This window comes from Plecotus auritus, assembly GCF_963455305.1.
Source record: "Plecotus auritus genome assembly, chromosome: 9".
In the NCBI taxonomy this organism is placed as follows: Eukaryota; Metazoa; Chordata; class Mammalia; order Chiroptera; family Vespertilionidae; genus Plecotus; species Plecotus auritus.
In genome coordinates, this window is record NC_137783.1 from 145,669,076 (window position 1) to 145,694,437 (window position 25,362).

At 46.9% G+C, this 25,362-nt stretch overlaps 1 protein-coding gene across 3 annotated transcripts in view; it reads left to right on the plus strand.

Moving 5' to 3' along the window:
• Positions 1–25,362, plus strand: part of PAMR1 (peptidase domain containing associated with muscle regeneration 1) — a 146,808-nt gene that overhangs the window by 70,663 nt on the left and 50,783 nt on the right. The window contains exon 1 of one of the 3 annotated variants that reach the window (XM_080642011.1): positions 10,981–11,215. The exons of the other annotated variants lie outside the window; for them this stretch is intronic. Coding sequence (XP_080498137.1) covers positions 11,143–11,215 — 73 coding nt within the window. The 5' untranslated portion in view covers positions 10,981–11,142. Of the gene's footprint in view, positions 1–10,980; positions 11,216–25,362 lie in introns of those variants that run through there. 3 annotated transcript variants of the gene reach the window in all.

Here is a 25,362-nt window from a genome sequence, read left to right on the forward strand (position 1 = left end):
TTGCCCCTAACCCGCTTCTGCCTGCCAGCCTGATCACCCCTTAACCGCTCCCCTGCCAGCCCGATCACCCACAGCTGCCCTCCCCTGCCAGCCTGATCGCCCCCAACTGCCCTCCCCTGCCAGCCTGATAGCCCCCAACTGCCCTCCCGTGCAGGCCTGTCCTCCCCCAACTGTCCTCCCCTGCAGGCTTGGTTGCCCCCAAATGCCCTCCCCTGCCGACCATCTTGTGACAACATGGGGGCGGCCATCTTGTGATAACATGGGTGGCCATCTTGTGAAGGCGTGAGGTTCAATTTGCATATTACCTCTATTATATAGGATCTACTTGCCATGATGTTGCTGTTCTTCCTTTTGGGGACTCATTGGTCTCTGCAGCCAACAAGTTCTTGGTATGAAAACTGGCTCAGGTCTAGGAATTGAGCAAGGTTCATGACTTACTGTTGGGGTTACCACCCTCAGCCTCCTGCTCATCCATTCTTGCTCTTTTTGATTGATTATATTAAGCAGCACCTTGCTTGTCTACCTGTCTTCTCCCTAGGGAGAGTGTGTTCTACTAACCATCTTCACAACTCCTTGCAGGTGTGTAAGCCCCTTGGATGTCCCTTCAAGTCATCTGATTGTGAGGGTAATTGTAGGGCCCACCTTTTATGGTAGTTAAATATCATCACCTGGACTCTATTTCTTCAAGTCCTCATCATTCCCTGGCTATTAGTAGGCCAAGTCCTGTGACATATCTCCTACAGTCAACCCTAGCCTGTAGGAAAGCCACCACTGAATGGCTTTAGTGATGGCCTTGATGAACAGTGTATTCTCTGTGTCCTTCCATGGAACAAAATCTCTGATGGATCTTGTGCCCTTACATAATATATCCATTCAATCCAGTGTGCCTACTTCCCTGCACCATTTAATCCCACCATCTCTGTGGCATCTCGGGCATTTCCACTTGGGTCAGCATGGGCTATTGCTTTTTCCAGGTTTCTAAGAGTTACCTAGCAGCAAACTAGCACATACCCTAGGTTTCTTGCTAGGGTGTATAGCCCATGTCCCTAAAGAATACTCACAAGTAAATGAACTCTTGCTGATCCATTCTTACTTATGTTCTGTACTCCTTGATCAAGCACACTCAAAATCCAATTCCTCCTGCTGGAACATGCTAGTACATTCTTGCAGCCTCATTGGGGATTGTTTCTTTCTTTCCTGATCAGACCCAGCACTTCCTAAATTGGGATTAGGCTGGGATTTAACCCTCCTTACTGGCCTGGCAGCCAGGACAAATTTGGCAGGAAGTCTTGAGGAGGACACTTGCTCTCTTTAAGTGGAGAGGTCCATGCTGTATCTCCCCATGGGAACCAGTTCTAGTTCTTAATAGAGACAGGTGAGCCATCTCTGTAGGGAAAATTCAGGGAAGTCAATGGAACCACAAGGTTTGGGGGCATCCATCCAGATGACTCCGTCTCATGTTCAGGAGTTCATGTTTTTCCAGCCAAGGCACTGGTTTTAGCATAGTAGACCTGCCTTGACTAGGTATTCAACACTCGTTGAAGCCTGGTGACTATAAATATCAGAATCTGAGTTTGCTCCTTCACTGTGTCCACACTTCTTCTGCAGGAGCAACCAAAGAGGCCCCCTGGCTTTCACACTTGGTTTTTAAGTCTGTTAATTGTCCTTTGTTTCTTATTATCCCTCTGTAGGGCAGCAATCCAACTTAGTGCCCAGCTATTTCATTGTCCTTATATGTGTTGTTTCTCCATAATGTTCAGAGGCATTCCCCTCCACCAGGATATTCTTTGAAGTAGCCACCTGTGAAGTTTTTATCCATTGGGTTGCCACCTTGTGACAGGAATTATCTGTACTCCAAATACCATTTGGGAAGGGGTCTTCCTTGCCAGCTGTGTGTGAGTGATCCCAAACCCAAACCCCTTCTTATCACCTCTTCTTTTTGATCATTCCTGGTACCAGTTGTGTTGGTTGGTTCCTTTAAGAAGCAGACACCAAGCGGAGTTAGAAGCGCAAGACCTCATTATTGGTGGTAAAGTCTGTGAAAGATGAACTGGAGAGAGGGCAAGAGTAGGCAGCTAGGGCCTTCAGACTGCTACCCACGCAGGTCTGGCACTGTGAGAAGCAGGGGGTCACAAAGGAGGATTGGATTGGAGATGTCAGACTGGTACAGGAGGAGCTCTAGTGCAAATATTACCTACAGAGGAGTTCTGCGCTTGATAGTAATGACTAGCCTCCTTGCTGCCCCCTCCCTGACTGGGAATAACATGCTTTCAGCTCACATGCTGGAATTAGGTCATTTCTGGGTCGGATTACAGGGGTGGGCAAACTTTTTGACTCGAGGGCCACAATGGGTTCTTAAACTGGACCGGAGGGCCGGAACAAAAGCATGGATGGAGTGTTTGTGTGAACTAATATAAATTCAAAGTAAAGGAGCGGAGGGGAGAGCAAGAGAACGGGATAGAACAGCCGGATCCGGCCCACGGGCCGTAGTTTGCCCACGGCTGGCTTAGAGGGTCCACACATATCCTCAAATTGCAAGCAAAGATCAGGATGTGTTTATTTATGTATGGCCCGTAGCTTTTGACTAGATTCTCAAAGGATTCCCCGATGCCCCAAAGTCCTGTGGCATTGAAATGAATTCACTTGATCAACCCATTTTCTCCTGGCCCCTTTCATTTGCCCCGTGTTTAAGGAGTTGTTTATATACTTGTGTGCCAGCTACACTGGCCTCTTTGTGTTCCTTACATGCACTCAGCTCATTCGCAGCTCAGAGCCTTTGCATTAGCTGTTCCCTCTGCCTGGAACACCCTGTCCTCAGAGGCTCCCATGGTACTTTACTTCAGGTCTCAGTGTAAATGTCACCTTCCCAGAGAGACCTGCCTTGATTCCACAAACTGAAGCACCTCCCTCAGCCACTCTCTAGCAGACTTCTGTTTCATGGCTAGCATAGCACTCTCACCACCTGGTCCTTCCTTCTTGATTTGTTTATTACAAATCTTTGCCCAGTAGTACATATGCTCCATGCAAACAGGAATCATTGTCTTGTTCATTATGTCCCCTTATTGCCAACAATGTGACTGACATGTGAGAAATACAATATTTTCTCATGTTAAAGAATAAATGCTTGTCTTCTCTATTGGAAGATATTTTCTACATGCCCCCCTCTTACATCTCCTTGTAGCTACTTCTTTATAGCACTGTAAAATATAGATATAATTATAAACAATCCAAACATACAAAAAATTCCAGAGAAAAGATATGGATGCACTCACCTCAGAGGTAAATAGATGCTAACATTTTGCTTCAATTTCTCCTTTGCTTATTTTATATTTTAGCTAAAATTTCATATCCCATATTTTGGATCTGGGTATTTAACACTACTGTTGAGCCAGGGACTCTAGAGGCACCCTATTTATGGACTTGTTGCTCTATATGATAATAAAATTCCTTATTGTTCCAGCCCCAGGAGTTGGGTTTGTTGTTACGTACAGCTGAAAGCCTCCTCCCTGTGTTAGCCACATTTCTCACTGTGTTGAGTCTTAAACTGTGGTCGTCTGGCTGCCTGTTTACCAAGGTACAGACAATTTTATTGCTTCCTCTAACTCAGATTGCCCAATTCAGAAATGTTTTGTATTGGTAATTTATTTCTGTGTAACAAGTGTAACAGCTTAAAACAACACAATTGATCATCTCACCCATTTCCTGTGGGCCGGGAACTTGGGTGCAGCTAGGCTGGTGGCTCTGGCTGGGGCATTCACATGACGCTGTAGTCAAGTTGCAGGCTGGGGCCACAGCCATCGGAAGGGCAGGGGAACGTGCTCCCAAGCTCATCCATTGGACTGTCATCAGGAGCCTCCATTTCTTCCCACGTGAGACTCTCTCTGGGGCTGCTCCCACAGCATGGCAGCTGGCTGTTCCCAGGGTGAGGGATCTGAGAGAGAGAGAGATGGAGGATCCTCCGGTATGCCACCATGCACTCCCCAATATCCACCTGGTCATCAACTGGGAGTCATATCTGATGGCTCCCTCATTGCTGTCTCCCACGAACACTATAACCACTGACTGCCTCCTTTTTACCTGCCTCTCACATCACGCCACTTCTCTCCATTCTGTTGGATGCAGGATGCAGAGAGAGCTGAGTCTGAGGACAAATTGAATTTTGAAGCTGGCCCTCCAATCGTTTCCCATGTCTCACAGAATGAAGTTCATGGTCTTCAAGGCCTGCCTGCATCTCCAGCCTCCGTATTATGTGGCCCTCCTCATCACTGTCCTCTACTCTCCCTTCCCTGTTTTGCTTTGGTTCTAAAGTTCAATGCCACTTCCTCAGAGAAGCTTTTCTGATGCTCAGACAAGACTGCTCCCTTCTTCCCATTCCATGCTCCCAGAACATTCTGTCCTCACTTGTATTGCTCATCACATTTCCTGTGTCTCAGTGCTATCTTGTCTGTAAATCCACAAGCTGAGTCTGGGACACACAGGTGTTGTTCACAGCCATACTCTAAGGGCCTGAAAGGATGCCAGGCACATAGTAGATATGCAGGAAATTGTGCTTAATAAATAAATGAATGATTTTTACTTGGTAAGTCTTTTACTTTCTCCTTTAGCACATGGAAGGAGGTTCCATAGAAGACCTATTGCTTTATATACAAACTAGAGGCCTGGTGCATGAAATTCTTACACGGATAGGTTCCCTAGGCCTGGCCAGCCATCAGGGCTGATCTGTGGGGTGACTGGCGGGGTGATTGGGGGGGCCCCGCTGGCACCCGCCTTGCCTGGCCTGGTGCCTGTGGGCTGGGGGAAGCTCCTTTGTTGAGCATCTGCCCCCTGGTGGTCAGTGCATGTCATAGCAACCGGTTGTTCTGCCATTTGGTCGATTTGCATATTAGGCTTTTATTATATAGGATATTATTTATCCCAGTGAACAGCTGGCAGCATTGAAACAGACAGTCAGTGCAGTGCAGGGGATTTTCTGGGCCCTGTGACAAACACTCTCTTCTTAACCCAACTTTAGTCAAGAATCTCTGAGCCTTTGGTCAAGTAGGCTTTGTCCTCAAGAATAAAAGTCTTATTAAATCAGCTTAGTGAAAGTCCCCAGTCATTGATGTCTGATTACCCTTGATATCTGATCAAATTCCTCACACCGCATATCTCTTAGGTCAGTGGTCGACAAACTGCGGCTCGCGAGCCACATGCAGCTCTTTGGCCCCTTGAGTGTGGCTCTTCCACAAAATACCATGGCCTGGGCGAGTCTATTTTGAAGAAGTGGCATTAGAAGAAGTTTAAGTTTAAAAAATGTGGCTCTCAAAAGAAATTTCAATCGTTGTACTGTTGATATTTGGCTCTGTTGACTAATGAGTTTGCTGACCACTGCCCTAGGTGATACCTGATCACCCCGGCCTGCCTTTGTCAAGAATCTTATCAAATCAGTTCAGCCAGAATGCCCCCTTACCCTTAATGTTTCCTCTTAGTAATTTCCACCCACTGATCCCATCCTACTCCTTGGCTGTAAATTCCCACTTTTCCTTATTGTCTTCAGAATTAGGCCTCCAACACTACCTAGACCTCCAACTGGAAGCATAAATATACAAGGAATATACAAGGAAATATATTTTTCAGAGGTGCATCTGTTTCACTATAGGAACCTAACCTAACTTACATCACCAGACCCAAGGAAAATGATACCTATTAAGTTTTATTTCGGTTCAATATCTGAAAGGCGGATTTTTGAAAAATTCTAAGATTATATATTCATTGATAGTTATAATCTTCTCACCAAAATTAAAAGGTAGTCATTACCTCTTTTTTACAGTTGAGGAAACTGAGGCTCTGAGAGGCCAATGAACATGCCCAAGTTCACACAGTTGGTGGGTAGTAGAGCATTGATCCGTACCGGGGTCTGTTGACTATGGTGTCTTTGTCTGTGCTACCGTACCCTGATGCCTTCTCATGGAGTTACCCTACTTTTTGTTTCCATCATCACCCAAAATGTCTCAACTGCATCTAACTCTTAAACTAGACACTTGGATTCTGATCAGATTTTTTTTTTTTTGCCAGTGTTCTTTGAAATACTTTGCAGTTCAGTTGCAGAACTGACAACATCTTGTATTAAATTGAAGTTTATAAATATACATAGGGAAGTCAAGAGCAGGTTTCCCCGAGTGATTCAGGAGCACATGGACTATGCAGGAGGGAGGCTCACTGGCTTTCAGCAATTTGCATGAAAAATGACCTAGAGCCAGAAGAATGTGGCCAGAGAAAGAACCACAGACGCACCTACCCCCTTGCCTGGCTCCCAGTGGAAAGAGAGTGGAGCTGAGCCAGACCTGGAGGCAGAACATTATTGCTTGTTGTGTAGGTGAACAGCCGGTATTTATTAGAGCTGGAGACTTCCCTGGTGGGGCCGGTTACAGCAGGCTCCGGTGGAAGGGCCCTTTGTCTTTCCACAGACCGACCCTTCTCCATCTCCGGCCCTGGTTGACTTGAACTTTGTGTTTTGTGTAGCTGATGGAAACCAAACTTAATTGCCAGCAGTCTGGGATGCCTCTCTCAGGTTTGCAGACCAGCTCCACCCAGCTCTTTCCTCTGGCTCTCCCACTCACTATATGGTTGCTGCTCAGTGGCTGATCTGCCCAAGTAACAGCTTAAAGAATGGGGAGCTGTTAGTATTCACAGGACAGCCTTCTCTGCTGTTTCTTTCTGTGTTTTCACATACAACCAGCCTTCCTGGTGGCACTGAAAAAGGTACAGGTGTTAAGTGCCTCTTTCTTTCATGAAAAAATTAGTGGGTATTGTGACTTGTAATTAAATGAGTGGCCTGACTCCATCTACTACCGCCAATTGTGGATTTCTCAGTATTGATTTTAAGTAAATAATTCTTACTTCCAGGTATCATCCCCTACTTCCCAGTATGACACTTTGCTTTTTACACCCACGGCCTCTCTAGTGATTTATTTCTCCCAGAAGTGGGTGTAGAAGGTAAGGGCAGGAGGGAGAGATAGCCATCATAAAAATAGCTAACGTTTACTGAGTGTGTAGGCACTATTGGAGCTCTTTATTCCAGTCCTATTTGGGCAGGTACCAATATTCTTCCCACTTAACAGATGAAAAAACTAAGGCCATCATAGGTGAGGTAAGTGCCCAGGTGTGCACAGGTAGTAAATGGTCCAGCTAGATTCAACACTAGACAATGTGGTTCAGAGCAAGTGCTCTTAAGGTAGAAATATAAAAATGGGTGTGTGTGTGTGTGTGTCTGTGTGTGTGTGATTCTCCAAATATCCATTGTGCAGTTTATAGCCTAGACTCAATAATTATATATAATAAATGACTTTACCCAAATTCAACTAATATTTGGTCAAATTTGCAGTATCAACTTATGAAGATCAGTCATTAAAAAGTTGGGAGTTGCAGGTCCCCTTGAAGAAGGCTATGGCTCCCTCTTACTCAAAAAAATAAAAAATAAAAAAAAGCATGAAAAATGTTTGCCTATAATTTCCAAAGGTTCAGATGCCCTCCAAAAACTCCCTCCCTGTAGACTTCATGAAACCCAGGTTAAGAACACCTGATTTAGAACAATACTAAACTCTATTGGTATGAAAAGCTGAGTTGACCATGATGGGAGGAGAGGAAGCTAAATTGGTGCAGGGCTGCACAGCCTCTGGCAAACTGTGCCCTTTTCTGTATCATAGTCATAGTGGCTTCCCTTGTCCTCTAGCAGCCCCAGTTTATTGTCAAGTTCAACAAGATGATGTCTTGAGGTCCCCAGGGAAAAGTGTCTCATTCCTTTTGGAAAATTCCCTTCTAGGTTACAGAGCCCCAGGAAATTTGCAAACCCAAAGGAGTGCAATAAACTAATAGAGACCAATGACTCCCGTGGGTAGAGCAGTCCAGGAAGAGAAGTGAGGGCCTGTACCCAGGCCCATGAGCTAAAGAGGCAAGCACCTGGCACCAGGGACTTCCTCAGGGAGCAGCCAGTCAGGTTCATCACCTGGCCCCACCCTGATGGGATATGATTGCTGCAGGGATGAGGTTGCTGTATAGCAACTCAGGGAGGTTGTGTGTGTGGATAGGGACGACAGAAGACAAAAGAAAAAGGAAGTGGCACTGTCCGTTGATGGTAGAAACAGACTCTTAAGAGGCTGTGATACCCATTCTTGTTAGGAAACTAAGTCACCTTCTCCCCACTCCCATCACCAAAGGACTAGGGCTGGTTGACCAGCCTCAAGGTAAAGCTCCCCCCTACTCCCCTCTACTGCTTAGATATGCGGCCCTTTGGTATTGCCCCCACTTTTAAGGCTACTCCTGGTGCTGGTTTTAAACAAATTTCACCTGGATGGAAATTTACTCCTGGAAGTTGAGGGTGAGGAAGGAAGCTCATAACATGGGATTACTTTAGTGTCAGTCTCGGGAAGATAATTCAGATAATGATTAATATTTATCAAGTATATATTCTGAGCAAGGCCCTAGGCTAAGGGCCTATGTACATAACCTCATCAGATCCCTCCAACAGTCTACAAAGTGGGTTTGATAATTATTTCCATTTTACAGATGAGAAAACAGAGACTCAGAGAGGGAGTTAGCCTGCTGAAGGTCAGGTAGTCAGAAAGTGGTGAATCAAGGACTTGAACCCAGGTCCCTGAGTGCTGAGTTCGTCCTCTCAGTTACTTCACTGCAGTGGGCTCAGGGGCAGGGCTGGGATTTAGGAATTTCTCCCCCAGACAAGCACCTGTGTCAGGGCCCCTGCCCAGGCAGGCTGTCCTGGGCCCGGGGGGATTCCACCTTCTCCAAGTTCCTCCCCTCCATTCCCATTGCTTACTCCTTACTTCAGGCCTTTATCCAGGCCCAGTTGCTCTTTCTTTACCAGTCTTGGCCTCCTCCATCCCTCAGTCTGGATATCAGGATGACACCCTCTTCCTAGGACTTTACTTTGGGCCCAGCACCCACTTCTCCTACACTGCCAATCCCCCATTAACTAAAGAATAAAATCCAACCCTGGGCCACACTCTTCCTCTTTTCCTGCTCTCTGCCACATCCAAACTAGACATATTGTCTATCCTTTCAGGTTGGCTTTTGTTCATATCTATTCTAATAAAAGAGTAATATGCAAATTGACGATCACTCCAACACACAAGATGGCTGCCCCCATGTGGTCAAAGATGGCTACCCCCATGTGGACACAAGATGGCCACCACAAGATGGCCAGCAGGGGAGGGCAGTTGGGAAGGACCAGGCCTGCAAGGGAGGGCAGTTGTGGGCGATAAAGCCTGCAGGGGAGGGCAGTTAGGGGTGACCAGGCCTGCAGGGAAGGGCAGTTGGGGGGGACCCAGGCCTGCAGGGGAGAGCAGTTGGGGGGGGACCAGGTCTGCAGGGGAGGGAAGTTAGGAGTGACCAGGCCTGCAGGAGAGGGCAGTTAGGGGTGACCAGGCCTGCAGGGGAGGGCAGTTAGGGGCAAACAGGTTGGCAGGGAAGCAGTTAGGCATCAATCAGGCTGGCAGGGGAGTGGTTAGGGGGTGATCAGGCTGGCAGGCAGAAGCGGTTAGGGGCAATCAGGAAGGCAGGCAGGCGAGCAGTTGGGAGCCAGCAGTCCTGGATTGTGAGAGGGATGTCCAACTGCCCATTTAAACGGGGTCCTAGATTAGAGAGGGTGCAGGCTGGGCTGAGGGACACACACCCCTGTGCACGAATTTCGTGCACCGGGCCTCTAGTCCTATATAATAAAAGCCTAATATGCAAATTGACTGAGGAACAACTGGTGGAATGACCAGTTGCTATGAAGTGCACTGACCACCAGGGGGCAGACGCTCAATGCAGGAGCTGCCCCCAGCCCACAGGCCCCAGGCCAGCCAAGGCGGGTGTGAGCGGAGGGGGGGGCGATTGCCCCATGATTGCCCCACAGAGGGAGGCGACTGGTGGCGGCAGCAGGGGGTGGAGCCGGCAAGCAGGCAGTGCCAGGCTGGCTAAGGCGGGTGCCAGCAGGGGCCCCTGATCGCCTCACTGGTTGGCCCACAGATGGGTCCTGATCACTGGCCAAGTCTAGGGACCCTACCCACGCACAAATTTCGTTCACCGGGCCTCTGGTATATGTATAAATCTTTAACTCGCATTTTTAAAAACATTTAAATGTTTTTATTGATCTTAGAGAGAGAGGAGGGGAGAGGAATAGAGAGATAGAAACATTGATGTGCGAGAGAAACATCCACTGGCTGCCTCCTGCACACCCCTTACTGGGGATCGAGCTTGAAACCTGGGCATGTGCCCTGACTGGGAATCAAACCAGTGTCCTCTTGGTTCATGGGTTGATGTTCAACCACTGAGCCACACCATGATATATGTTGCCATGGATTCTTTTGGGAAAAGAATAAATATAAATTGTAATATAAACTTGTAAACAATCATTATTTCCTAGTGGCACTGCCCAAATTTAGTCTTTCCTTCTAGAAAGTTCTCCCCATCCCCTCCATGGATTGAGACTCTACTCTCAGTCCCCAGATCAAGCTCCCCCAGCTCAGGGAAACCTCCCACTGCCTTGGGCCTGAATGATAGAAGGGATAGAGGTGGAGGGGAGGGGGGTAGGTTCCCTTTCTCCTTCCATCACCAGTGCCTCCTCCCACAAGGACACTCACATGGCAGGCAGGGGAGCCTCCATCCCAGGCTACTGTGGGGGTGGGGATGGGGGTGGGGAGGAGGGAGTGGGTAGGGGCATACATGTTTGTGAGGCTTCACGACTCACCTTAGCCGCCCCACAGCCCCGCCTACCTTTGCCTCATCCAGCCACCCTGGACCTGCCAGTTGTCCCCCTCCCTCAACCTGGCCAGGGAGCCTGGTCGGACCTGGGCTGGCTCCCTTCTCCCCCTATCCCTGCTTCCCTGCAGCAGTCCCTTCCAGCCCCAGCCTGAGTTTCCCAGTGGCGTGGCCACACCTCCCCAGGCCCCGCAAGGGTTAAGGCAGCAGAGAGGAGAGGTTTGGGGCTGACGTTGAGCTCTCTCGCTGAAGGTGGTTCCCTCCGATGAGGATGGGAGAGCCTGGCGAGCTGAAACCCGAGCTCCTGCTCAGCTGGGGCTTGGGGAGGTCCCTGTAAGAACCGCTGCCCATCGGGCCCCCTCAGTCCCTCCCCAGCAGTCACTCGGGGCACTGGCCACAGGAACGATGGAGCTGGGCTGGTGGATGCAGTTGGGGCTCACTTTCCTGCAGCTTCTACTCATCTCATCCTTGCCAAGAGGTACCGTGAGTAGCCGGCAGGACACTCCAGTTGGGAGGCATCTGGGGAGCCCCAATAGTGGGTGCTGCGGTGGGCTGTGGAGTCTTGGCTGGTGCGCCTGCCTTCTTCCCGAGAATGTGACTTGGTTTTGTCATCCCAACTTGTGGGACTGAAACTGCTTTCCGAAGGGGTACCAGCTCCAGTTTTATCCATTTGTTTTATTTTGTCTTAGTTTTTTTATAGCATAAAATTACCTCCAGGAACCTATCCAGACTGAGTTACCCACTCTGACTCGCAAAAGCCAAGTTTCTCCTAGAAAGAGCCCCTGGGAGGTGAGTGGGAAGGAGAGAAGTGAATCGCCAGCCGGGCGTGCCTCAAGGGCGTTCCTGCCGGTGGGTGTCTTGCTTGGTGAGATGTTACTGTCACATCCCTTCAGGACAGATCCCCGCTGGGAGATTTCCTCGCTTGGCTCGCTTGGCATATGTATTTCCTTCCTGATAAGGGTGAGAAGGGCGAGGAAAAGGCTGAGGTTAAAAGTGCACGTTGTTTCCGGGGATGCACAGTGTTTGTTTAGAAAGAGCTCTGGCTTCTCTGTTGTTGTTTTCTTGTTTTTTGTTTTTCATGTGTCATTTTCGGAGCCACAAACCCACGTCCCATGGGCTCCTGGGGCAAGTGCGGCTGAAACCAGACCCGGAGCTTCTGGGAGCCTCTGAAGCTGGAGCAGAAGCGAGGGGGTGGCAGGCTTGTTTTGTGACTGCTCGCTGGCAGGCAGGGAAAGGGGGGCTTCTCAGGAGCATCTGTCCTTACCATGGCTCTGGGGGGGAGGTGTCGGGAGGTACGGTGAGGCCTCTTGCGGTAAGGCAGGTGGAAATGCGCAGATGTGACAAAACAGGGCAGCTTTGCACGGGAGCAGGGAGTGTGTGAGCTTTGCTGCTTCCCTCCTGTGCTGGTTACCTGTCACCTTCTGTGCTGGTTAGTTGTCACCTGTGCTGGTTACCTGTCACCTGGGCTCTACCCCAGAGCTGGGTGCTCCATTTTTGCAATTAGCTGGCAAGTGTCCCGAGAGTGAACAGAAAGTCAGGATTCATGACAAAAGCCCCACTTTGATCAATGCTTTCCACCTCCCCATAGACTGTCAGCTGCAGGTGAAATCTTAGTGATTTCCTTTCAACATGGACAGACGGTTTCATTTGAATTTTGTCTCATCTGGAGTGAAGACCGAAGTGAAGAAAAAGGGGGCCCATGAGGGGCCGATAACCCAGACCCTCGCCCTGTAGGGTGACGGCTTCGCATGCAGACTGCTCCCTGCCCCACCTCTGCCTTTTGGAGCCTAACCTCCAGGCTTGGTGGCCCCAGGCCAACTCCAAAGGAGCCTGGTTCCTACTGGGAGCATCAGGGCTCCGATCAGTGATCAGCCCTCCCCTGCTTCTCTCTCTCTCTCTCTCTCTCTCTCTCTCTCTCTCTCTCTCTCTCAATAATGTGGCAGAGGAGATATCTCAAACCCATAAAACCTAAAAAAAAAAAAAAAAAAAAAGCTCAGCTACCTTTTTTCTTGCCCAGGATCTGAAAAACCCATTTGTTCCCGACCTGAGAATCTCTTTTACTTTCTGCTGTGGAAACGCTTCAGGGAGTGTGCGTGGATTCCTGGCAGCCGAGCTGCGGGCTGAACCGCAGGGCAACTTCTCAGTGTCTAGGGAGGATAGCTCAGCTGGTGAGCGTTCACATTTAGAGGGCAGGCGGAGGGATGGCGAGGAGAAGGAAAATATTTCTTTAAGTAGTGAATGAGTCCCCTCCCGACTGGAATCTAAATCTGGCCCCGGCAGAAGCCTGGGAGCACAGCTCCTCTTAATTGCTTTTCTAAAACGAGTGCTTGATGAAACGCAAGCATCCACTGGATGGCTCAGGGGATGTGGTTGCTCATCGGCATGGGACACATGTCAGAGGACGAGAAGCCAAACATCAGGCCAAGTGATAACCCAACATAAATAGCATGTGAGGGAGAAACCCAACTCCACTGACTTCACCAAATAGCAGCAGCTCTGCCAGCAGGATTCTGCCCAAGAGGAAAAACTCATTTAAAATATGTGACTCTTGGGAATGAAACCTTAATATGGATAACTCCACGAGCGTTGCTTCCAACAGACATTAGCTTGTGGAGGGGACGAAGCATAAAGGCAACGGGGGAGGATGATTTGAAGCACAGCTATTCAGTGGGCAGGAGAAGGAGCTGAGAGAGGGGATGTGGAAAGAAAGCAGGGGAAAGAGTGGCAAGAAAAATTAGATGTTGGTTTCTAATGGGATGTGTTAGCAAATTCCAAGGAGAGAGCTATGAAAATTGGGCCTTCTTGGCAGGGGTGGATTTTTGTGGGGACCATGGAGAGGGAGTTTCCCTGAGATATACTCTGAAAACTTCTGGCTTCTCCAACAGGAAAATAATTGAATGGTGGGATCATGGAGTTTGGGAGTTGGGAGTGACTTTAGAGATCATTTAGTTTGAATACTTTTTTTAAAAAAAATATTTTTTAATTTGATTTCAGAGAGGAAGGGAGAGGGAGAGAGAGAGATAGAAACATCAATGATGAGAGAGAATCATTGATTGGCTGCCTCCTGCATGCCCCACACTGGGGATCAAGCCCACAACCCAGGCATGTGTCCTGATCGGGAATTGAACCGTGACCTCCTGGTTCATAGGTCGATGCTCAACCACTGAGCCACACCAGCTGGGCCTTTGTTTTTTTCTTAGGGAATTTTTATGAGTTTATTTTCAGATTCAGAGGACAATGAGATTAAGCACCTATAAGGGTTTATGATGTGCCCCATCTTTGAGCCAAATCCTTTCCATGCAGTCATTCCCAGTCCACCCCACTGAGGTAGTGCTGTGATTCTCTCTGTCTCACAGATGAGATTCAGAGAGGTTTCATGATCTGCTCAAGGATACACAGGCACGGTTCCTCAAGAAGTTACACATTTGACCCAGCAACTTCACCTCTGGGTACATACACAAAAGAAGCGGAAGCAGGGACTTGAACAGATGTTTGTATACCAGTGTCCACAGCAGCATTATTCCCAATAGCTAAAAGGTGACAATCCAAAATGTCCATCCACAGGCAAACAAAACATGGCATATACATGCAATGGAATATTATACAGTCCCCAAAACGGGTGAAATTCTGACACATGCTATGACATGGATGAACCTTGAAGATATTAAGCTAAGTGAAATAAGCCAGACACGAAGGGACAAAAACTGTATGATGCCATTTATATGAGGCACCTAGAGTGGCCAGATTCATTGAGAGTAAGTAGAACAGTGGTTGCCAGGGGCTAGGGGAGAAGGGAATGAGGACTTACTGTTTAATGGGCATAGAGTATCTATATGGGATCATGAAAAAGTACTTGAGATGGATAGTGGTGATGGTTGTGCAAGCCACTGAACTGCACACTTAAGAATGATTAGAATGGCAAGTGTTGTGTTATTTATATCTTCCCACAAAAATAATATCAAAAGAACACACAGCAGATGCGTGGAGCCTGCAGCGATCCCCGACTGTCCTGAACTCCAGCTCACCTGGTACCTGGCTGACGTTAGCTCGCTCATCTAAAGGATCAGTTAACGATGCCGACACTCACCTAACCTTAGCAAGGCTTCAGGATACACACATGGGGGTGGGCAGGGAGAGTCCTGGGTAGCTCCAGTTTTGGTGGCACTGTTGCTCTGTCTTGGCTGGCTGTGTGGCAAAGAGACGCTGTAGAGCTGAAGGTCTGCTCACGGGCAGCCTTCGGGCCAAGCAGTCTAAAGAAATATTGAGTAGGACACAATGCTTACAAATGTTTTGAACCTGAATGCTTTGAGGCAGGCTGGGTCCTCTCTATGGCTTGACACCCAAGCTTCTCAACCCGTCTCTGTGTCCCTACTGACACTTGAGGTTTTGACCTCCATTCCTGAGAGGTCTGGTGCAGAAAGGAAGAGTGAAGGAGGGAAGGTGGAAAGCCAGGTGCTGAATGGCGAGAAATGCAAGTGAGTCAAGCTCTTAAGGACTGATGGTAGCTGACTGGTCTTTTATAAGTAGAAATGTGTATATATTTTACATGTACTAGTATGTGTTAAGGAATATGATCTCACTTCTTTCTACCAGCTCCAACTCTTTGGTAAAATGTTTTACTCTCACGAATGCCCTTGGGAGTGAGCTTTTGGTGGAAACTGAGAACAGGGCTGGGTTTTATGTCTGGGTCTATAAGCGACAGACAAAGCATGGGCATGGTTGCTTAGAGGCAGAGGTGACCTGGAGCATTTAAGTCCCTTGGAAGTACCCAGAAGTCTCAGGAGGGCATTGGAATGCCAGTGGCATGGACTGCAGGTTTGACTGCAATTTACTTACATCTGGCTAGACAGAAATGGCTGAGATGATGACGTCTGGGGGACCGAACGACTGGACTCCAGTCTGAAAATTATTTCCATCTGCCCCACTAGGGGTGGCCAATCCTGATGCAAGAGAAAACTTGTCTACCTGGCTCCCCCGAGACCAGTTCTTGAAGCTGCATTTGATTTTTTTTTTTTTTGGGGGGGGGAGGGGGGATGCAAATCAAGAAAAGTTCCATTTCGGTGATAAATGAGGGGCGGTTGTGTTCATTCCCCCCCAGTCCCACCCCCAACACACACATGGGGGAGGACCTGTCACCTTCACTAGGTGGATATTTGAAAGTCACAAGAGCCCAGATCTTTCTCCTCTTACTTTATGTTAAAGGAGAGGGAAATGCATTGTTTACAGTTTCTAGTTCCTGAATTCCAGGGCAGGGGACCCAGAGGTCAGCCAGAGCTTTGAAAACTACCAGAGCAGTGGCAGAAAGTCTATCAGATTCCAAGCCTGGTTTGTGTTTAAGGCATTCTGTTTGTCAGTCATCACATGTTCTAGGCCAAAGCATCAGGTTTCTAATGGAGAGGAAGAAGTAAAAATGGAGGGAAAACCAAGCATCATATCTGGAAACAAAACCACTCAAGGAAGGCAGAGTGTTGGCTGGAGATGTTTCACTCTCTTAACCTATGGGACTTACTACTGCTCCCCACTCAACCCTGGTTGTAGTTATCAGCGAGACAGGTGCAGAGCCCATGTAGGTTGAGAGCAGAGTAGAAAGGGATAGGTAATAGGCTGAGAACAGAGTAGGAAGGGGTAGGTAGTAGGTTGAGAGTGAAGTAGGTGGGGGTAGGTAGAAGGTTGAGAGTGAAATAGGTTGGGGTTGCACATCAAATTCTTCACCCTTGATGATGGAAACATCAATGATGGACGTCTCTTTGGAGGATGCTCCCATCCTATCTTACCTAAGGGACCTGATCTTGTTACAGAAAACCGAAGAAGAACAAAGCAATACTTAGAGAGATGGAGTTACAATTATTACGCGCGGGTCCAGAAAAAAATGTCTCTCAAATTCTGGGCCCCAACATGCAGGAATTTTCCCTATTTATGTTTTTACCTTCTTTGTCTCCCAAATATGGGGTGTTTCCAGCCCCTTTTGCAAGTTCTTAAAGAGCCCGTATGTGCTGGGGCCTCGAGACCTCAACCAGAGGCCTGGCCTGGCACCAGCACTGATAACCTTGTCTGGGGAAGGTTTAATGGCCTCTCTGAAGTGGGACTAGTCTTAGCAAGCAAGAATTTACAGAAGCCAAATAGCAGGGCTAAAATTTCAAACAGCAGTATTTATATAAGATGGATGCTTCAATCTGAAATAATGTATTGAGTTTGTGGTAAAAACCAGGCCTTCTTCTCTGTGCTTTATATGTATTTAATCCTCTCAACAAACCTAGGTACTAGTGTTATGATCCCCAGTTCACACATGAAGAGCTTAAGCAAGGAGCGGTTCAGTACTTGCCCAGGTCACATAGCTGAAGGTCATGTCTTGAACCCAGACAGTCTGACTTCATAGTTTATGCCCTGAAACACTACACAACACTGCCACAGTAAGCAGTAGGTCCAACTAGAGTGTTTTACCCAAATCATAAGAGACCATGACGTTAGTGAAGAAATCCATTTATCCCTTGGACAGTCCAAGAGCTCAAAATGGCCCAAGTAAGGTCATGGGCTCGCTGGAGGCAGAGTGGATGTGGGAGAAAGGAGGGAGACATCAACACCCCAGGGTCACAGAGGAAGTATCCACTCATAGAACCCGAGAGGAGCCATTTCCTAAAGGAAACGGGTCTTAAGCAGATCAAAAATCCAACCAGTTTCTGGGATAGCTGTCCACAGGATCGTGCATCTCTCTCTAATTAGATGTGGGAGGTGAGAATTTCTTTGTCCCATGGTCAACTTTTAAAACAAAAATCATGTGTCTCTTTGCTGGGGGTCAGAATTAAGGATGAGACACATTTCCAGTCTGGCCCTGACACTCTGTAGCCCAGCTCCTTGATGGATTTATTCTGTCAAGGCCATCAATGTGCAAACGCTTAGGCTATGGAAAGGGAGGAGCAGGCCTGGCGTCAGTAAAGGGGAGCATTTTTTTCTTTATTCTTTTTTCACATAACACAGTTGATGAATATTACAGGGGATGGAGATGTGATCCCTTTCCATTAATACTAAGATGGGTTTTAACCAGTTCATTTCAACTTCTACTGTCCGGGGTACTATGTCACGTGGTTAAGAGAAGTGTCTCCCCCACCCCCCACGCCTTGGCTGAGGAGCGAATGAAGACACTATTTCTGTCTCCCTCTGCCCCTGGACATGGGAAAGCCTTTACTCCTGCAGTGTGGGCATCTTCACCACCGCCCTCTCGGAGGTCCTGGCTGTCTCAGAGGCTTGAGTTAGTGGTTTGGCAGCAAGTATCTGTGCAAGCAGAAGTCTGGTCAGTTGGTTTGGTGTTTGGAAAACCAGGGTTGTTGCCGCCAGAACAGAGTGAGGACCACATTCAGGCAATTTCAGTTTATGGGGAGACGCAGCATATGTCCTCATAAGCTGAATTCATGAGCCCTTGAAAGATTTCCAGCCAGTTTAATGGAAAACTACCGGATGGAGGGGGGATGTGGGCCCAGTTCACTTCAAATCAAATGAATTGCTTGAAGGCTCCAGGGAATTAAGGTATCAATGTTTTTCAAACCCAGTTCCATGTCCATTTATTTCATAGGATTCCTTTGGAGATGATCAGGTAATGCCCCATAGCATGGGATCCCGCCTCAGGAGTCAACAGTGATGGTGGAGATCACCTGAGATGTTCTAGGTCAGGTTGCCTGAGCTGAGCTTCTAGCTGGTAACATCTCCCATATTTTCCAACATACCCTGGGGTCACCTGGATGGAAGCAGAAGGGAGGGTGTGGCTGGTGTGAAGAATCACTGTTGCAAGGCTCCTTGGTCTGGCTTTCTGCCTCCCAGTGGGTGGTTGACTGCCTGCTCCTAAATGGTGTCCGGCCTCCCTTCTGTGCAAGGCTGACTCCTCTGGCCCACCTGCTGGTAGAACAGAACAAGTGAGCATCCCAAGCCTTTACGGAAACGAAAGACAAATGGCAATAAACAAAAAAACGCAGCAGGAATAAACCCAAGGGATTAGCTAGCTGTACTGCAAAACAGAGACTCCAAAAGGTCACAGCAAGAGACATATTTCTACCATCGGTCTTCCTCACAAATAGCCTTCCCTGGGAATCACGCATGGCTCACGAGTCCACATTCACGGCTTTATTCAGCAAACATTATCGGGCACCTGCCAGGTACCAGGCACGGCCCGAGGTGCTGGAGATGCCATGATGAGTAAGACGAAGTCCTTTTCCTTGAGGCACTCGCAGCCTGTTGAGAGAGCGTAGGGTCCAGCCTGGTGTTGAAACCTACAATCTTGGGAGATACTCAGCGAAGATAAGCAAACTAACCCAGGTTTTTATGACGAAATGAGTCTGGGGGATTATGTACAAAGTATCTTACAGACCCCCACAAGGCCCTGTAATAAAGAAAGCTACTATTAGCCTTTTACAAAGTTGTTTGGCCACAGAACCATTTCTCACATAATACCTTATACCTGTGATTTTCAACCAGTGTGCCTCAAGAATTTTAAAAACATGCAATATCTGACTATTCAGTCAGGGGCACTGACCTCTTTTCCCTTGGATTATCAAATAAAAAAATGACAACAGCCAACACAACAATGGCCATCTGGTGTGAATAAATCAAAATTATACTTGTTTTTGTCAGATCAGCAAACAATGCAATATATATGTTTTGGTGTGCCGCCACATGTTAGTAATTATTTTGTGTGTGCCATGAGATGAAAAAGGTTGAAAATTGCTGCGTTACACCAACCAGGGGAATTGGTGCTCCATGGAATCTAGTTTGGAAAACTCTGGTATCTTGCCCATAATGAATAAAACATTGAAGAATAGCTCGTTACTACAGAGGATAGGGTAAGAAGAGAATTTGAAAATCTGCAAAATATGGGCTTCTCTTCAGACTTCTGCTGAGGGATGGGCAGGCAGTCTGCTGTCCTTGACAGTTAACCCTTGTGGAGATGCTGAAAGAACCAGGGAGATGATCCACTCCATGTTTCAGTGAGAAGTCCTCGCCAGCATTGGCCTGCGTGTTTCACTGAGGAAACTCAATGCTTAAAGTGATGTGGATGGTCTGGGATCATTGGATGTCCTGGGAATGATAAGAACTGTGACTGGACTTCCTGACTAGATTGTATCTTTGGTGACAGCCATACTGTCGCCTCTTTAAAGAATAAGGAGAATATTTGAGCATTCTTTTAATCCCTGGGGACACAGTTCAAGGTCCAATTCATCACCAGTTACTCTCTTCCCTCCCCCTTCCCCTCTAAAACACACACACACACACATATACACACACACTCACTCTTGTGCCACTTGTCTCTAATCCCTTGTTATTAACCCCCACCTTGCCAGTTCTGGTATAGCCCAGTCACCATGACCTTGATTTGCACCACCCAGCAGTGGTCTAGGCCCTTGGTCGGCAAACTGCGGCTCGTGAGCCACATGCAGCTCTTTGGCCCCTTGAGTGTGGCTCTTCCACAAAATACCACAGCCTAGGCGAGTCTATTTTGAAGAAGTGGCATTGGAAGAAGTTTAAGTTTAAAAAATTTGGCTCTCAAAAGAAATTTCAATCGTTGTACTGTTGATATTTGGCTCTGTTGACTAATGAGTTTGCCGACCACTGGTCTAGGCTGTTTACACTGGGGCTGTATCCCATGGCGACAGCTTGTAAGTTTGAACTGCTCATCAACCCCTTGCTTGCTGTTTCTGGGGACTGCTTTGTTCCTGCATTTGTTAAATATTGCTCTTGTTGTCATGCAACACGGCTTCTCCTTGGCTTCAGCATTGCTTGCCTCCTTCCTCTGCCCAGACTTGTTTTAGATTAGGTGACTACAGTGGCAATGAGTGAGGAATAAAACTGGCTGTTTCTTTAGAGGTTATTCTCCCTCAGTAGACTTGAGTAACCCCTGAGATTCAGCCCTCACTTGCCAAATTTATGGAATTCATCTTCAATACAGATATCTTGGTGTGGATGTGTTCATGTTCAAATACACGTGTACATAAAAGAATAAAAGTGTAGATGTGGGTATGTATACATTTAGGTGTGCATGCATGAGTATGCATATACATGGGATATAAAGTATTATGTTTTAAAATACGGGCCAGGGTTTGAATCCTGGCTCCACCATTATGGCTGATTTTCTTGGGCAAGTTGCTAGATCTCTTTAATGTGACCTTACCACCTTGCACCCTATAGACGGAGGATAACTGTGTCTTTAATACAGGTTTATTGCAGTTGTTAAATGAGATCGTCTATTTAAAGGGAGTACTCAGGAAGTTAAAGTCATCTGCTCTCCTTTCTACTGTGTTTCCCACTAGTACACGTTTCATAAAGACTTGAAAAGGGAAAACCCTGGGTGTTGTATAGATAGTAAAATGGACGTTACATGGTCCTCACAAGGCCCACTTCAGCTTCATCTCTAGTCCTATTCCATGCATCTGTGACTCTGTCAGAAAAAAAAAAAAAAGTCCCTAACGATTCACCATACATTTATCTCTTTGAGACTTGTTTTGTCCCCTTGGTTTTATCGTGCTGTGCCTTAGTTCCCTGTGTTTGAAGTAGGGCCACTGGTAGATTCTTGCAGGGGCTGAGAGGCTGGTGTCTCGAAGAATAGGTGATTCTGGGTCAATGATGTTTTCTCCCAAACATGAGATGTTGCTCATGACCACCTGTTGTGATTCAAGGGTAAAGCCAGCCAGGAATCCTCAGGCAAGAAGTCCCCCTTCTTCTTGTTCTAGCGTGCAGAGCTGGAGGAGGTAACTATAATGAGGGCTAGCCTGTGTGAAGCTGCTGCCAGCTCAGGGCTTAGTGAGCCATCGAACATACCATTATAAATGCATCACCCTCGCTCAGCATCCCTCCGCACTTTACATCTGCTGTTGGCCAGCTGCCTTTGGTAGAAGGAGAATCTGGCCTCTGCCTGGCATCGGTGAACCTGGATGTGAAGACAATGACACTTAGTCTGGAAGCTCTTGGCAAAGAGGTAAATGTGGTTGACCCAGACCCCCGTATAGCCCTGACACGCTGACTCAGAAAGAAGGTGTTAAAATTGTGGAAGATTGGGGAGCAGGCATGATTGTGTGTAAAGTTCTTGGATTGGGGGAAATCCAGATTACATTTGAGGGTATAGCTTAAGTTTCATTGTTTCTAACTTAGCTATTCTAATGCTTTGGTTGTTATAATATTTGCTGAGTTGTGTTGCCAAGTTCTTTTCAATGTAATATGAAAGTCCCTTTTTTGTAGTAGCCAATGCTAATAAAAAACATAAGATCCACTGAGCTCATATTACAACCTTTGAAATAACCCAGAAGCAGCTGTCCTTCAAGGATTAATACAGTTGTTGAAGAAAATGGCAAATGGGGACGCTTCTAAGACGCTAGAGTTTGGATTTTGTTCTCTTTGGCTATGGATGTGTAATTTCTATTTCTAACAGAGAAGCAGCAGGGGTGAGGTATGTCCTACATAAATAGGTATTTAAAAAGAGGGTAGTGGAAAAATGAGACTAGGAAATCTGGAAGCAAGGGGGAGAAACCCAGAAAGCCATGACCAAAGCATAGCGTGTGCAGACCGCTAGAAAATGCCGTGTGTGAGTGGGCCTCCAGAGGAGACAGTATTACTCACCCTCTTCACTCCCTTCGCCATTGGTGTCTTCGCCAAACATGTGATGGTGTTTTATTCTGTAGAGAATAATGGTGATGCCTTGACATATATGCAGTTTTTCTTCCAAAGCCTTTTATGGTCATTGTCTTCTTCAACTACAGGAACATAAACAACTCCATCAATCTATGTCCATCCTGAGATGTGGAGAAAATGCTACACCAAGGTATCTTGTCCACAATTGTCCAGCAGCATAAGCGAGGGGCAGATTCAGGATTAAAAGTGGGGTGGTTTGATCCCTGAGTGTGTCCACTTTGCCAGTATTGCTTTCTTAATCTGCATAGTCAGAGGGGTGAACTCTGTAGAACCCAGGTAGTGTGTTGGAAGGAATAAGACTTTGGTCCCAGAAAGAGCTGGATTCTGATCTTTCTTCTTTCACCTGAAAGCTGTGCCACCTGGGGCAATTTATTTACCCCCTCTGTTCCTCAGTTTCTTTGTCTTTTCAATGAAAAAAGTAACACTTTGAAGGGTGACTGTGAGGATTCAGTGAGCTGATATATGCTCATCAGGGGCTCAGATAAATTCCCTATGGGTGCTGAGACCCAGGGAGTAGAGGAGGATGAATGAAGAGCCACGATGTAGAGCAGTACGCTTAGTAAAGGATGGGGAGGGAAAGGAAGCGCCAAACTGATTTTTGCCCCTCCACTCCCCAATGTACAGGAGCCTACAAACCAGATTTCCAGGGGATCCACTGGACGTTTTCTCACTCCTGATTCCCAACGGAGGGTGATAAAGGCATTGCCTCTGCAGCTATCATTATCTCGTTAGCAAGAGGAGCTTTGAAAGGGGAAGACCGAGGTCACCGAGACTGGGAATCAAGCCAGGCTGTGACGGAGGGTCACTGACGATGGCATGGTTCTCAAAGGCTCAGGAGGAAATAGGGAATCACCAATGGTCCCAGTAATGATTTCGTCGCCCCTGTCTGCCTGTCATTTCTGCTCGGGATTTGCTTGTCTGTCATTGGCCCCATGGAGTGGGCTGGTAGTCAGGAATGTGTGCTGGTTGGACATCAGTTGGGAAGTTCAGATTGCACAGGGCAGGTGAGGACTGAGTGGGGATGAGTGAGGGCCTAGGTGCCTATCTCTCTGATTCATAACATCATTTTTTTTCTCTCTCACACTAGTCTCATTTATAAAATTGCAGGACAGTAAACAGCTCAGGAGAGATTTTAATTAAGTATGGTTATATGGGATGCTATGGGGTTTTTGGTGGGTGCAAAGGCAGATTCTAACATCCAGCATGAGCGGACATACGATAAAAGTACTTTTTTTGGGGTGGTCTCGCCTGGGCCTTTAATAGGACGACTGATGTTTCAGGCATGTGTGGAACAGGCTGACCTTTGTTTTCATAAAGAATCCTCTGAGTTTTTCAGATCAGCCGTAGCAACCATCATGTCAGCATATTGCCTGAAAATCTAGTGTTGAAAATGTGGCTCTCGGAGACTGAGCTAAGGGGACACAGTTGCTCCCCCTGCCATTCTGTGGCGTTAAGCCCCTGCTGTTTGGGGGATTAAGTGTTCCCCATGTTGTCACCAATAGACATGATTGAGCATTGGATAGCTTTGCAGCAAACCATCAGGCAGACGAGGGGCTGTGCTCAGTAATGATGATGGTGATGACAGCCGACTCATTCATTCATTCCTTTATTCTCCACCAGCTGAACTTGGGCCCGCTGGTCAGAACTGTGTGCTGGCTAGACATCAGTTAGGAAGTTCAGATTGTTGTCATTGCCTTGGCATCCCCATTCCTAAAACAGGACTGAGAGGTTAAGGATCTTGCATTTTCCCAAGTAAATTCTGGAATATCCAGAGCTGGACCATCATGACCGGATTCCCCACTCTGGATAGGAGATGAGAGGATGGCTGTCCCGAGCATAGCTGTTGGAAGAAGGGCTTGAGCAAAGCTTAGGATGTCCAAGTACTTTGCAACTCTTTTGACATTTGTTCACCCTGATTTTAAAAAGGAGGGAGAGGAGCACTTGCACACATAGGATGATGATGCAGCAATTTAAAATCAACCACTGTGCTACGAGAATTTTTAAAATATGCAATGCCTGTCTATTTAGTCAGGGGCACTGACCTCTTTTCCCTTAGATTATCAACTTTAAAAAAAAGACATCAGCCAACACAACTATAGCCATTCGGTGTGAATCAAAATTATACCTACTTTTTGTCAGATCGGCAAAAATATAATATATTTTTTGTTGTGCTGCAGAATTTTAGTAGTTTATGTGTGCCATGAGATAACGAAGGTTGAAAATTGCTGGAAAAAAAATCAATTTTTAAATAAAAATACTGTTCCCAGTTCTGAGAGGGGAGAAGACAATGTGTATACATTTGTCAGTATCTACCTGTGGATATTTATGTGCTTATTGAAAGAAGACAATTTGAAGGATAGACAACAAAATATTAAGGATACTTCTGAAGACTTTTTATTTCTTACGATCTTATTTTTTTGAAGCTTTCACAAGGGATCTTTTATATTGAAACATGTTGAGTTTTATAAAGAAAAAATACTTTATCCAATGGAAGAATTAGGGATGACCCCCTATGTCTGGTGCCCGGAACTCTGTAAGCTGGATTTTGCTGTGTGATTATGGGCGTGTGCTTGACCTTTCACTGCCTTGGTCTATCCCAGGGCAGTGCTCCATGAGTTATTTTTGCTTTAATTGCTTACAGTAGCGCCCCCTTATCTGTGGTTACACATTCTGCAGTTCTAATTACCGGGTCAACTGTGGTTCAAAGATATTATATGGGAAGTTCCAGAAGCAAACAATTTTGTAAGGTTTAAATTGTGCACCATTCTGCACAGCGTGATGAAATCTCGTGCTGTCCATCTGTGTCCCGCTCCTGATGTGAATCATTGCTTTGTCTAGGGTCTCCACACTATATACACTACCCCCCGTTAGTCACCTTTACTTAGTAGCCCTCTTGGTTATCAGATTGGCTTGCTGTCACAGCACTTCTGTTCACGAAACCTCTATTTTACTTAATAA